We start from the raw sequence: 12,900 nt of genomic DNA, 5'->3' as shown, positions 1-12,900 counted from the left end.
AAACGTATACAATATACCATACTTAAACGTTTTTTTTAATGAAATAATAATTGTATATTATCAACACGTAATACAACACGCGGACAATTTATCCGATATTTATGGTTGGATAAAAAATGGTCATCTGGTGTAAACCAAAAATAAACGTTTATTTAACTATCGTGTGTTGCTTGGGTATATCGCTTAGTGCATATTTCAGTTTTTTAATGAGAGCTCTATGTTTGTTTAATAGCAAAAATGTTATCCAATATTTTGAAATTTGTCCGAAACACAAGAATGCTAAAAATCACAAATTTTACTTTTTATCAATAGCCTTCAATTTTTAAAATTTTTTGTTAGGTATATAAAAAATAAGACTATCTTCACTTGATGTACATTTCAGTATTTGAATAAAACATCTATCTTTAATATTAAGAAAGTTATCCAAAAGTTTGAAATTTGTCCTGAGACAAAAATGCTAAAAATCACAAGCAATAAAAACAAAAAATAACTCATAAAACCCCTTAATATATTTGCAGAAATGCTTAATCCCAGCACCGACTGCAAAGAACCACGTACAGTACCGTACATATCGGATTTAGTGAATCTCCTATTCACAATTTACGAGGAGGGCGACATAAAAACGGACGAAACTAAATCCCTCGCTTTGATAAAGAAACACTTCGTCAAACAGTATCCCCGAATAGAAAATGTCTCCGTAAAAGACATCGATCGGCATTATTTGGCCGATTACATTGAAAATAGAACGTCCATAAAAGATGTTTGGGTTAATGTTGAAAGGTACTTTTATTTATTTATTTAAACAGCAAGAAAAAACATTAGTATCTTATATACTATATAAAAATTGCTTGTAGGGAGTCTTATGTGGAAGATCCAAGCGATAAAGCAGTGGCATTTAAGGAAATTTATGCCAAAGGAGGAGACGTCCAAGATTTGACCACCGCTTATGAATTATTGGAATTTATTGAGGAGCAAGGGATGCTCGGGGCAGCCGGTTATGAGATAAAGGTACCTAATCTAGTTATGATACGGAACCTCGAGAAAAGCTTTTTAAAAATTTTATTCAAGAACCTTACAAACAAATCTTATGTTAACTTAACTAAAGCTAAAATCTAAATCTTATTACAATAGGGTTTTTACTCTTATTTATAATCTAGAAAACAATAAGGGATTAAATTATACATAAGCGAAAATAACGTATAGTCAGGGGTTATATGGTCCATAACTCCTCCCTTCGAAGAAACGAATTTACGTGTTTCGGGCCTGTTTATAATATATGTTTAATTACTTACAGCCGAATACAAGAAATGTTGATGGAGTATCTGAAAACATTTCAGACACTGCTCTAAAACTGTTTCCCGCATAATGCCACTTAATTATGGCTATTTTTTTGTCGATTGAATAATTCATAATTGTTTTCAAATATCGACTGATTTATTGACACTTTTCCTCACGTCCGTGACAATATTCATTTTACTGGTGCTCGTTTGGTTTTACCTGAACCGAAAATTTGGTAATTTTGCAATTACATTTAATTGACTAATTCAAGATTCGCTTTTTAAAATTTTTTGAAACTTTGCACGAGGATTTGCCAGATTTGTCTCTTCAAAAAGTTATCTTAAATTTTTTCTGTAAAATGTACAGGGAAGCCAATAATTGACCCCCTTAAGATTTACATGGGATTTCCTATGTTCCGCTCGGCGACGCACCACCCGGTATTTTGTATTTTTTTTGTATTTTATTTTCTTTTCATTTTGATTTGATTTAAATACGTTATGAACTTTTTCAGGAAAAATTCATGCAGCAAGAGGGCCGCTGCACTTTAGAATTAATATTACAAATCTTAACTCGTCACCATCTTTTACTAAGAACTGGGGTGTGCTCGGTGAGGTACGTCCATTTCAAACACAGAGAACCCTGGCTTACGGAAACCTTCCGTATGACCGCCGATCATATAGCCCAAATCGCAGACGGCAAAGTGTTAGACGAGTGAGTTTAATTTATATCTATTTTATCTATATCAACATCGATTCTCACCGCTTCATCTTGTTTGGTATCTATAAAAAAATACGTACATATGTAAGTTCGCGGATTGGGAAGGGCGGGAAGACTTTTCTCCACAAATGAAAATGCCAATTTTTTGTCAAGAGTTAGGCATTTCGATGAGTTCACTCATCATCAGACTCTAAAATTTATTTTTTGTTTTCAGAGAAACACATTAAAATAACAAACAGTAAGTTAAAATGTTAAAAGGTACAACAAAGACATGTATTATTTTGGTTAATAAATTTATTATTATTATATTATTTGTCAAAGAATAAATTCATTAAGTTAAGAGTATAAAAGACTGTTGCAAATATAGCTTTCATACAACTGTTTTGCAGTATCTCACGTTGGCCTATGTGTAGAAAACTACAATAATCAAAATTAGGGGGCAATTAATTATTGATTTGTTGAAGTCTTTGTTACTTAAACTATTTTTTCATTTCAAACTTTTAGCAATTTGGTGTGGTACAAAATGAACCCATTTCCATGGACGAACATAGAGGGCGCCTTCGACAGTAACGTGTTTAAAGTATGGATGTCCAACGTGTTTTCTTACTGTATCGAACACCCTAAGGTTATGTTTATGGACTTGTGTGCGAAGTTTTGCTATATAAAGCCTTATGATTTATTTTATTTGATTGAGGTAAGTGATTGAGTTAATTTTTTATATAAGATTGAAAAGTTACAAGGGGAAGTCTTTTCACCACAAATAAAACGCTAATCCTCTAATTTCAGGAGTTATGCATAACTATAAGTTATTGTTTAGAATTTGTGTAAGTGTTAAGTAACCCAAGTCTGATGATGGCAAGAACACTTGCCGAAATACATAACTCCTGAAATGAGAGGATTAGCGTTTTATTTCTGGAAAAAAGACTTTCCCTACTAACTTTTCAATTTTATATTGACTCCACTTCAGAATGGACTTCTTCCTTAATATTTTATATAAAAGTTTAAATGGAGGAACATGTTTTAGAAATTACAAGAAGTAGGTGCGTTAGAATTGCGAAAGTATGTGGTGCCGTCAGAAAATATTTTTTCCGAGTATCAACTGCCGGAGGAGCGTAAGTTTATTGGTAAATTTTACATTTGGTGGGTTTAATGATGTTTTGTTTCTTAGGTTTAGCCTCGCCTTTGGACAAATTTGAAGATATGTACATAGAAACACATAATGTTAGTTTTACAATGCTAGGTTCGTTTTTTCATAATATTTAAGGTTCTATGGATGTTTGTTGATTAAATAAAATGACTTTTTAAATAATATAAATTTTGCCTCAGTACTGCTCTTATTCTTACCCTACATTTTAATTTGCTCGTTTGTATTATGGTAGTCATTACCATCAATTATTAGGTCAATGTGTTATCTTTCAAAGGAGAACGTTCTTTTAAGATTGTTTTACTAAATTTATTCGCTTGAGTAAATAGTGTTCATTATGTTACCCTTAAAAATTATAGTATATTCATAGTATTTAATATATTTAATAATGATATTGCCTGCTGTTTTGAAAATAGTAACTTCTTGATATTTGCAGTTGATGTTGAATTTTATTTGACAAAAATCATCTTTCCTTGACCAGATTGCAGCAGGATTTAAACAATTTTTATAAATGGTGTATTAATAATAATTTATTTTTAAACATTAGCAAGTGTAATATTATGAGTTTTTACATAGGAAATAAGAGGAATGATTCATCTTACAGTGTTGCTGGCCGTAATATTCAGTACTGCAGCACGATAAAGGACCTTGGGATATGGTTTGATGAACAACTAACCTTTAATACACACATTAATAATATAATCTTAAAGTCGTCCAGGGTTCTTGGCTTTGTGGTTCGCAAGTGTAGGGATTTCTCTCACTGGAGACTTGCAAGAGAGTTTATATCTCACTTGTAGTTTCTCTGCTTGATATGGTTTAATGGTTTGGTCGGCATTTTACATGAACAGCTGTTTAGCCTTGGAACGGGTTCAGAACAAGTTTGTTAGATTTTGTCTGTTTAAGCAAAATATGAGAATTCCTGATAATTATATATATGACCATGGGTTAGATATGCTGAATCTAAAAACTTTAAAACAAAGACGTTTACATTCAGATCTTATTATTATATTCAAGTTGTTAAATGATCATATAAATTGCCCTGAACTTCTGAAGATGATTCTCCAATTGAGAGGACTTTTAAGATTGTTAAACTCAGGTAAAGCGGATATTTTGGGCATTACCTTGTCTCAGTTTAGGCATCAAATTAGAGAAATTATTTGAATCTTTTTGTTAATTTTTGATTATGAAAGGTATTTTAATTTTTAATATTTGTGATATTTTTAATGTGGTAAGGTTAAATGAATTATTATGTTGTATTATTCTGTTTTGTAATAGGGTTGATCCCGTATAATAATAATAAATAAAAATAAAATATATAGAATACGCAAGGGTGCCAAAAAATGCTCTAAAACATAAATTTCATTTTGCTCAAAAACCTTCAATTTCTCATATTTTTTGATAGATACATAAAAGATACTTTATCACTTGGGGCACATATTAATTATTGAATGAAACCTCTATCCTTAATAGAAATTTGTTCAAAACATAGACATACTGTAGAAATTTAAGCTTATTGGCATTTCCAAGTGCATATATATTTTTGAATGCGTTTTGTCTTTTTTATCATGACCTACTTTATTTCCTGTAAAATTACTGTATTTTGGTTTACAGTGTAAACGTCACAAAATCTAGAATTTAAAAAAAAAACAACAAATTTACGTTTCAGTTTATTTTTCATAAAAAATAAATCAATATAAAATACTGACGAAATATCCTTAATTTAAACATTAAAACTTAAATATAAGACGATTTTAACCTGATTACAAGTGGCATAATTACAAGTTAATTATTCTATAACGTAATTAGGATGAACAACTAGTAACGGATTTTCTTCTTCCTCTTCTTCTTGGGATTTGCCCTTAAGTCCCACTTTTGTTAAAGGGATAATGATTTGATCCTGGAATATCACAAAAAAAAACAGTTATTTTAACAGTTTCGTTTACAAATAAGGATTAAATTTTCATGCAATGGAAGTGTTTTTTCTAGGTATTCAATTGAGCCAAATCGTCACTTTTGTACAGTAAATATTCTTATTCATAAAAAAAACATCTGTTTTGGTGCTTTTTTGAATAAATTGAATCTAAAAAGTTTGTTTTTTTATTTTGTGATTTTTTCGGACATCACGCATTATGTTATATATGTAAAGTAGCAGTCACATAGCTCATAGTATCTTCTTTGATAATTACTGGTGGTTTTCTGTAATTACAAGTCACATTAAGATAAAAAAATATATTCAACATACTTGTCCGTTTACATTTGCCCCTACTCTTTAGGGGTAATTGTAATCAAGCATCTCTTGATACATTTACTCTACCAGAAAAAAACCTGGGGCTAAAACTATATAAAGTCGTTGTGTAGCAAAATATTTTTTGATATAAGTCGTGTTTACATTTACCCCAAAATAATGTGACCTTAAAGGTTTTGCTTGCAATATAAATGAAAAATCGAGATAAAAGTAAATATTTTCCAACAGTTCTGTTTATTTTAACTAAAACTAAACTATTTTTGAGAACGCTAATAAAAGAAATTTATTCTAAGTATGTAATTATAATAATATTATAGGTATAAAAAATTAGTTTTGCTCATAAACAGGAACTATTGCTGGAAAGTTGTATAGTATTCTCTCTCCCTTCATTTGAATGCCAGGATTGGGAAGCACACCAATGATTTGATTCAAGGTTATATAACTGACATCAGTTTCAACAACGTTGAAAAGCATTTTTGATGCATCCCAGGATTTAAGACCAGTCACTTTGATTTCCATTAATTTTTCATCCACAGCTTCAATTAAACACACATATTTAAAAAGAGTAGTCTTTCTCTTTCCACCTTTGAACTGCACAAGAATAAATTTCCCTGTGGACAAGTCTGAACTCTCGACTGTTTTAAGCTCTATATCTTGTTTTTCCGGTTCTGCCCAATCTATTTCATTATCAGTATCACCTAGACTTATTTCTCCATCAGAACTTTGCGACTCTGCAACTGGTTCACTTCTCTTTTTTTTCAATTTCGGCTCTAACTTTTTGTTGTCCGTTTTCGGATTAGCCTTTTTTTTTCCTTTATTTTTCTTCTTCTCTTCTGCTTCTCTTAGTCTTTCCAAGACTTGGTTGGTTGTTAATACCTCTCCATATCTTTGTTGCTTTAATCTCGGTATGACTTGTTTTTTCTCTCCAACACATATCTTCACGGCGGCTGAGTGGCAAGAAAATTTTGGTAATTTCTGTCGATTTACTAATAGACGATGACGTCGATGGTTGTGGACTATGGGTAGATGCCACTAATCATTTTTGGTAGTCAGTTGACGATGTAGAAGGCTGCTGTCGGCTTTCAGCTGATGACACTGAATGATGTTGACTACAACATGATGAAGTTGAAGGCATTTGACATTTGATCGTCGACCGTGGGTAGAAGTGGTTTTGGTTCAGAAATTGCAACAACAGTTGATTTAGAGGATACTGGTTGGATAATAATAGCATCGGATGTTACAGATTTCGGAGCTTTGAGGGCAGCTTCGTATTTGGCCAAGTCTTCTGGTGTAAATTCATTTTGTGGGAATTTGTTTCGATCAACTGGGTATACGTCAGTATTTTTAAATCCAGATATAATATTGCTAGAAACCATAGACTCTTGCCAAGTAATGCCAAGTAATTCGGTAAATTTTTCCTTAGTTAGCCGTCCACACCCTCGCCCCATTTGTTCCTTACCAAACTTCACCAATTGTTTATTCCAGTTCACCTTTAAGGGTCCAAAGACACACTTGTCCAAAGGCTGAAGCTTATCCGTAAGATGGCTTGGAAACTTTATCAAAATAATATTGTTGTGCATTGCCTCTTCAATAATTCTGACGCTCATATGACTGCTGTGACCATCGTACAACAGTAGAGCTGCTTGATCTAGAAGGTTTTGATAAGTTCTTAAATCTTTAATGTGAGGTATAAACCCTGTCGTAAACCACTGGAAAAATTGCGGCTCCTCCATCCATCCATTAGTGGAGGCCGCATATAGATCGCTGGATAGGAGCTATTGGAAGTCCAACGAGCCTGAACTCCAGCTCCCTTGAATACGATGAGCGGTGGAAGTGCTTTTCCATCGGCAGAAACACATCCTAAGACTGTCGTCGACTCTCTTACAGAGCCTCCAGATATCCGGCACAGGGCTTTTCCTTTCTCTCCAATTGCCCTAATACGATAGGGATCATTATTAAAATCTGACTCGTCAGCATTAAAAATAAAGCTTCCTTTATCATCTAAATTATTTTCATCAATGATTCTTTTCAGGTCATCAAAAAAATGGTAGACGATCTCAAGTTTTCTAGCATCCTTCCGCAGTTTTTGCAAATGTTCCGGTTCCTTAAGAGACAGTTCAGGATGTCTTCTCATGAATGAGTAGTACCAGTCTTCTCCTGGTACTCCATTTTTAAATGGTGTTCTTAAACCTTTTGCATTAACATACTCTCCATCCAGTTGTCTAAGTTCTGCTTTGTCACATGGTAAACCCATCGCAGCACGTGCCAATAAACATTTCACTATTTCATTTTCGATATCTGAGGATAAAACTTGGGAACGTCCACCCTTTCGCACATTTAATGGAGTCTTTCTTCCTCCTATCCTTTGGTAAATAACTGATCTGGGAACACCATAAAACGTTTCTGCTTGACGATAGGTTTTATTTTTATTTTGGACATCTGCAACGGCATTCGCAACATCTTCAGTTCTATAAGAAGGTGCTTTTTTTTTCCTTACATAAATACAAGGCATCTTTACACTGCAACAAGATAAAGAAATTACTCATTTTACATAAATTATCGGCGAGACACTAATTTTATTATGTTTACAATTACCCCAAAAGTGTGTATACATTTCCCCCAAGAACAAATTTATTAGAGGGAAATGTAAACACTGAATTATTTTACTGATTATAAAATTTGTCGACAGACATTTAGGCGTAAAATAGACACAATAGTATAACAAACAATGTCCAAATGAAATATCTAACTTACCTCGATGATTTGCATTCGAAAACTTCAGTGCCGAAATTCAACATAAAACCACCAAACACATCAAATTGCATCAGCCAACTAAGGCAAGAAGAGCACAAACAGGAGTAAAGTTTCAAGGGAAACCGCGTTCGCCCGACGTCGGCACGACTCGAATAGTGAGCTTCGCGTCAAATTTGAAATCTAAATGTTGTTGTGTTTCTTATTTTAGATGTGTCTACAATTACCCCAGTTTACATTTACCCCAATTGACCCTACATATTTAAATAATAATATTGATACAAAACATTTTCATTTTTCGATATTTATTTTATTTGGAACACATTTTATAAATAAACCCAATATCTTTGTTGGTAATATGGAATAAAAAATTATTAATATTTAAAAAGCGCACCGTCGTTATCAATTACAGCTTGCAAACGTCGTGGCATACTTAAAATTAAGTTTCTGGTATATTCTTCGGTTATTTGGTCCCATGCGTCATCTATCTTTAGGCGTAATTCATTCTGATTTCTAGGCCTAAAGTTATTTTTATACATATATTTTGCCATTTTACCCCAAACCTTTTCAATTGGAAGGATATTGCAATCTCCTGAACAATTCCCTGCACTATTTGACAAACGCCTAGACCTCTAAAACTAATCCAGGCCCAAACGTTTATACCAAAACGTCCACTTTGATTAGTTTTATGTGTATATCTTTCATTACATCTGGTATTAGAAGGCCTGTAAACGCGGATTTTGCCATTATTGCACGATTGAAAGGTTTTTTTTATCCGAAAATATTACCGTTTCCCATATGTTGTTTTGGTGTGCATATTGATGCGCAAATTCTAATCTTCTCTGTTTGTTTGCTTAAGTCAAAAATATTTTATTTGTTGCACGGCAACTTTTAATTTCCGAATTTCTTATCCTACTATGAGCTTTATTAGCAGAACCAGGAAAATGCGTGTCTTCTTTCGCCTTTATTGATGTTTTAAATGGATTGTTTCTTAGAAAGCCAAACTAACTCCCTATCTTAAGTGTCGTTTGAAATTTGTGGCCGACCAGAACCTGGATTTCTTACAATAGCTCCATATTGCAATTTTTGCCTTAGCTAAGGAAACGGTATTTTTACTAATGCCCAATTCTTCTGCGATTCTTCTTATAGGAACTCCATCCATCAGACGAGTGTATGTTATCGCTTTTTGTTGAGGAGATAATGGAGGCATTTTGAAAAAACGATTTTGTTGACGCGGCTGTCACAAAATTAAATTAACTTTGACAACATCAAAACATATTACTCTAACAGACCAAGAGATTTAGGAGATTTTGCTGTCCCAGTTTTTTTTCGGCACGATAGTACAATTGACTAGTTTTTGATATGACAATGACTTAATTTAACTAAAATGTTTTATCCAAGGAGACTGGAGATTCCAGCCTAATCTTAAGGAATCATACAAGAAAATTGTTTTACATTTCATATTTCTTCAAAATAATACGAGATATTAAAACAAAATTAAATACAGAAAAAACAGAATTTAGAAAACATTTCAATCATATACAAAATGTAACTTGTAAATAAACTTGTGCAGTTGTTCTGTCTTTAATGTTAAAAACATATAGTACTGTAATATTGCAACATGGCTTGGATATTTTTGCCTCTAAACTGTCATCTGTTAAAAAAAGAATATCTAACATTGGTTATGGGTTGTTATATTTTGTAGATTTTAGTTAGTCCTTATCCATTACATTAAGTCCCTTTAGAGGTCGAATAAATAGAAGTAATAAGTATAATGGCATTTTCGTATGTGAGTCAAATGGGTTACATCTGAGGTGGGTCATGATGAAGAAATTTTGTTCAGAAACACCTAATCTACCTTTAAAACAAAAAAATTCAATGTCGGAGTTCATCGTGAGACACCTTGTATATGTAGGTATAAAAGCTTAAAAATATATGACTATTTAACGGTTCAGTCTTAAAACACCATGTTATTTTTTTAAATTATATACTGTATCAACTTCAATATACGAGCCCTAACAACTATAATATGTTGGAACAAGCAGTTATTTTGAAATAAAATGCCCATTTAGCGAAAATATTTTATTAAATTTTTTTTAAATCATAAATATGAAATGAACGCTTTTTTATAATGTTTAATATTGTTTTTATAATTTATTTATATATTTTAAGTTATTTAGTATTTAATTACTTGGTAAATAATTGAAAAATGCTGACAACTAAATATTGGAACAAGTGAGTTTTAAAAAAGGAAAATACAAATTAATAAGGCATAACGTCGCCCTTAGCTTGAATAACAGCCTGAACTCTATGAGGCATTGTACCAATTAGACCTTCACAAAATTCAGGGGTGAAACTATCCCACATTTCCTGTAGTTTAGCACGTAGTTGTGGCAAAGTACGCCGCGGACTATTTCTTAGGCGTTGCTTCATTTTGTGCCAAAGTGTTTTGATTGGATTGAGATCCGGGCTGCTAGAGGGGTGTGACAAAACTTTAATATTATGTTCCCCCATCTATTTTTTGGTAGATTTAACAGTATGACATGAGGCGCCATCCTGTTGAAAGATAAAATCTCCAGATGGATATAAATTTGCTGCACTTGGTAAAAGCGAATGTTCGAGAATGTCTTGATATTTTTCTGCATTTACTATGCCATCAATAAAGTGTAACGTTCCCAACCCTTTAGCTGACATACAACCCCACACCATGATGCCCTGTGGAAACTTTACAGTCCTTTTAAGACAATCCTTATGGAATGCTTCTGTTTTGTCCCGAATCACACGCTTTCGATAATCTCCGACACAGACATCAAATTTGCTTTCGTCGCTATAAATAACTTTGCTTCAATTTTCTTTGGTCCGCGAGAGTTTTGATTTGGCCCAAATGTAACGATTCCTTTTTTGAGTCTCCGTTAACAATGGATTTTCTTTGGCCTAGGCGAAAAAATTTGAAAAATTAAAATAATATAGCACAAAACAGCCTATTAAACATACCTTATAAAAACTATGACCGCTCTTGTGGATATATTTGCGGCAGCATTCTCTGGAAACATTTATCCCACTTTCTCTATTCCACCTTGCAGTTACTTCTCGTAGAGTATTTCTTCTTCCCGACTTACAAATTTTAATCAAGTTTCTTACATTTCTTTGAGAAACAACTTTTGGACGTCCTAAACTTTTGCCGCGAACACCAATACTGGCAGTTTCACCATATTTTTTAATTATATTAAATATAGTAGTTGTTGCAACATTTAATTCACTGGAGATTTCTCGCATTGTTTTCCCTTTATGGTACTGCCGGATAATAATTTCTCGCACTTTTAGATCAGTAGGTTTTCCACGAGCCATTATTGCATTTTACTCGTAATAAAAATGACCGTAATTGATTATTAATGGTCAAGTGACGCATCAAAATTTTTATTGTTAACAACGCACTACTTACTTTTGTTTATTTAAAGCCATCTTCGCGTCATGCTAATAAAACTGGAAAAATTTGAGCAAAAGCACCCATGTTTCAACATTTAGTTGTCAACATTTTTTGATTATCAAACAATTAAATAAATATTATTTAACATCAAAATTTTATTAAACCTTAAAAATAATTCTCTAAAACATAAAAAATGTTATTAATTTATTATTTTTAAATAAAAAAAAATTAATTAAAAGAATTCGGTAAACTGGAATTTTATTCTTTCTTTTTTTTTCTTTTTTATTATTAGTTAGGGCTCGTATTGTGTCAAGCAAGTTGTTTATTTGGCAGTAACTAATAGATACTTTATTAATTAATAAAATTTCTTACATTTTTAACCCTTAAATATGAAATACCGATTAATTAACAACTTACGTGGTATATCAGCCTATCCAGAACCTTCTCCAACAAGTCTTTCTTCTCGATCAGCTCCTCCTCGGATTCAATTTGATCGGCGATATGGTTCAGGTACCACTCCACAACATCACTCCTGTGCACCCCGGTACCTTCCTCCTCCATTTTGGATTCCTGTTTCCTCATGTACACCACAATCATGTTGCTCAGGTTCTTGTACTCCTCGAAACTGAGAACCATTTTCTTTTTGCCCGATTCCTGAACCGGAACTGGAGTCTGGGGCGTTTCTTCCTTTAATTAGGGAGTATATATTTCAAATTAAAGAAAAACATGCTTTGTTTTCATATGTGGACGACGCTATCTACTAAATAGAATATTTAGCACTTAAAAAATAGGTAAGTAAATAGTGATTAAAGAGTACCTAAATCTCAAAATACACAAAAGAGAAGATATTAAAGCTAGCAAAATGCAGTCTTTTCAATAAAAAAAAAGGCATCAAATATAGAATATATAAGAAAAGAAAATAAAACAAATCAAGATCAAAAACTTGTACACAAGGTTTATTCCAGACATGATCAAAATATTTAGTAATACTATAAAATACTTCACTTTTAAGGGGTTCCTAGTCAATTCACTCTTTGGAGTGGACATTGGAACATTGAAGTTTTGTCTGGTATTCTAGGGTTTTCTAGTTTTATCGATGGTAAGATGTAATTTGTTTTTTTTTTTACATAAATTAAGAGAAATGCCGAAATTTCATTAATGTTTGGAGACAAGAGATTAGAATGTTTAATTTTTTTTTAACAATATACAGGATGTCCCTAAAAGGTCTATACAAAATAGTAGGACATATTCCTGAGGTCAAAATAAGCCGGTTTAAAGTAACTTACTTTAGACCAAAGTTGCTTCATTTCTTAATTATAGATATTTAAAAAATATGAA

At 32.4% G+C, this 12,900-nt stretch overlaps 2 protein-coding genes across 2 annotated transcripts in view; one reads left to right on the top strand and one right to left on the bottom strand.

Moving 5' to 3' along the window:
- The window catches only part of LOC126750083 (general transcription factor 3C polypeptide 1), a 100,963-nt gene extending 97,653 nt beyond the window's left edge, over window positions 1-3,310 (top strand). Inside the window, exons 26-31 of the mRNA XM_050459585.1 lie at window positions 519-780; window positions 855-1,008; window positions 1,790-1,989; window positions 2,500-2,689; window positions 3,020-3,107; window positions 3,164-3,310. Coding sequence (XP_050315542.1) covers window positions 519-780; window positions 855-1,008; window positions 1,790-1,989; window positions 2,500-2,689; window positions 3,020-3,107; window positions 3,164-3,258 — 989 coding nt within the window. The 3' untranslated portion in view covers window positions 3,259-3,310. The remainder of the gene's footprint in view (window positions 1-518; window positions 781-854; window positions 1,009-1,789; window positions 1,990-2,499; window positions 2,690-3,019; window positions 3,108-3,163) is intronic.
- Window positions 3,311-4,793: 1,483 nt separating this feature from the next.
- The window catches only part of LOC126750532 (DNA replication licensing factor Mcm6-like), a 49,867-nt gene continuing 41,760 nt past the window's right edge, over window positions 4,794-12,900 (bottom strand). Inside the window, exons 11-12 of the mRNA XM_050460172.1 lie at window positions 11,980-12,249; window positions 4,794-5,036 (exon numbers count right to left, since the gene is read on the bottom strand). Coding sequence (XP_050316129.1) covers window positions 4,926-5,036; window positions 11,980-12,249 — 381 coding nt within the window. The 3' untranslated portion in view covers window positions 4,794-4,925. The remainder of the gene's footprint in view (window positions 5,037-11,979; window positions 12,250-12,900) is intronic.

Source organism: Anthonomus grandis, chromosome 2 (assembly GCF_022605725.1).
Source record: "Anthonomus grandis grandis chromosome 2, icAntGran1.3, whole genome shotgun sequence".
Lineage (NCBI taxonomy): Eukaryota > Metazoa > Arthropoda > Insecta > Coleoptera > Curculionidae > Anthonomus > Anthonomus grandis.
This window is presented reverse-complemented; position numbering and strand designations above follow the sequence as displayed.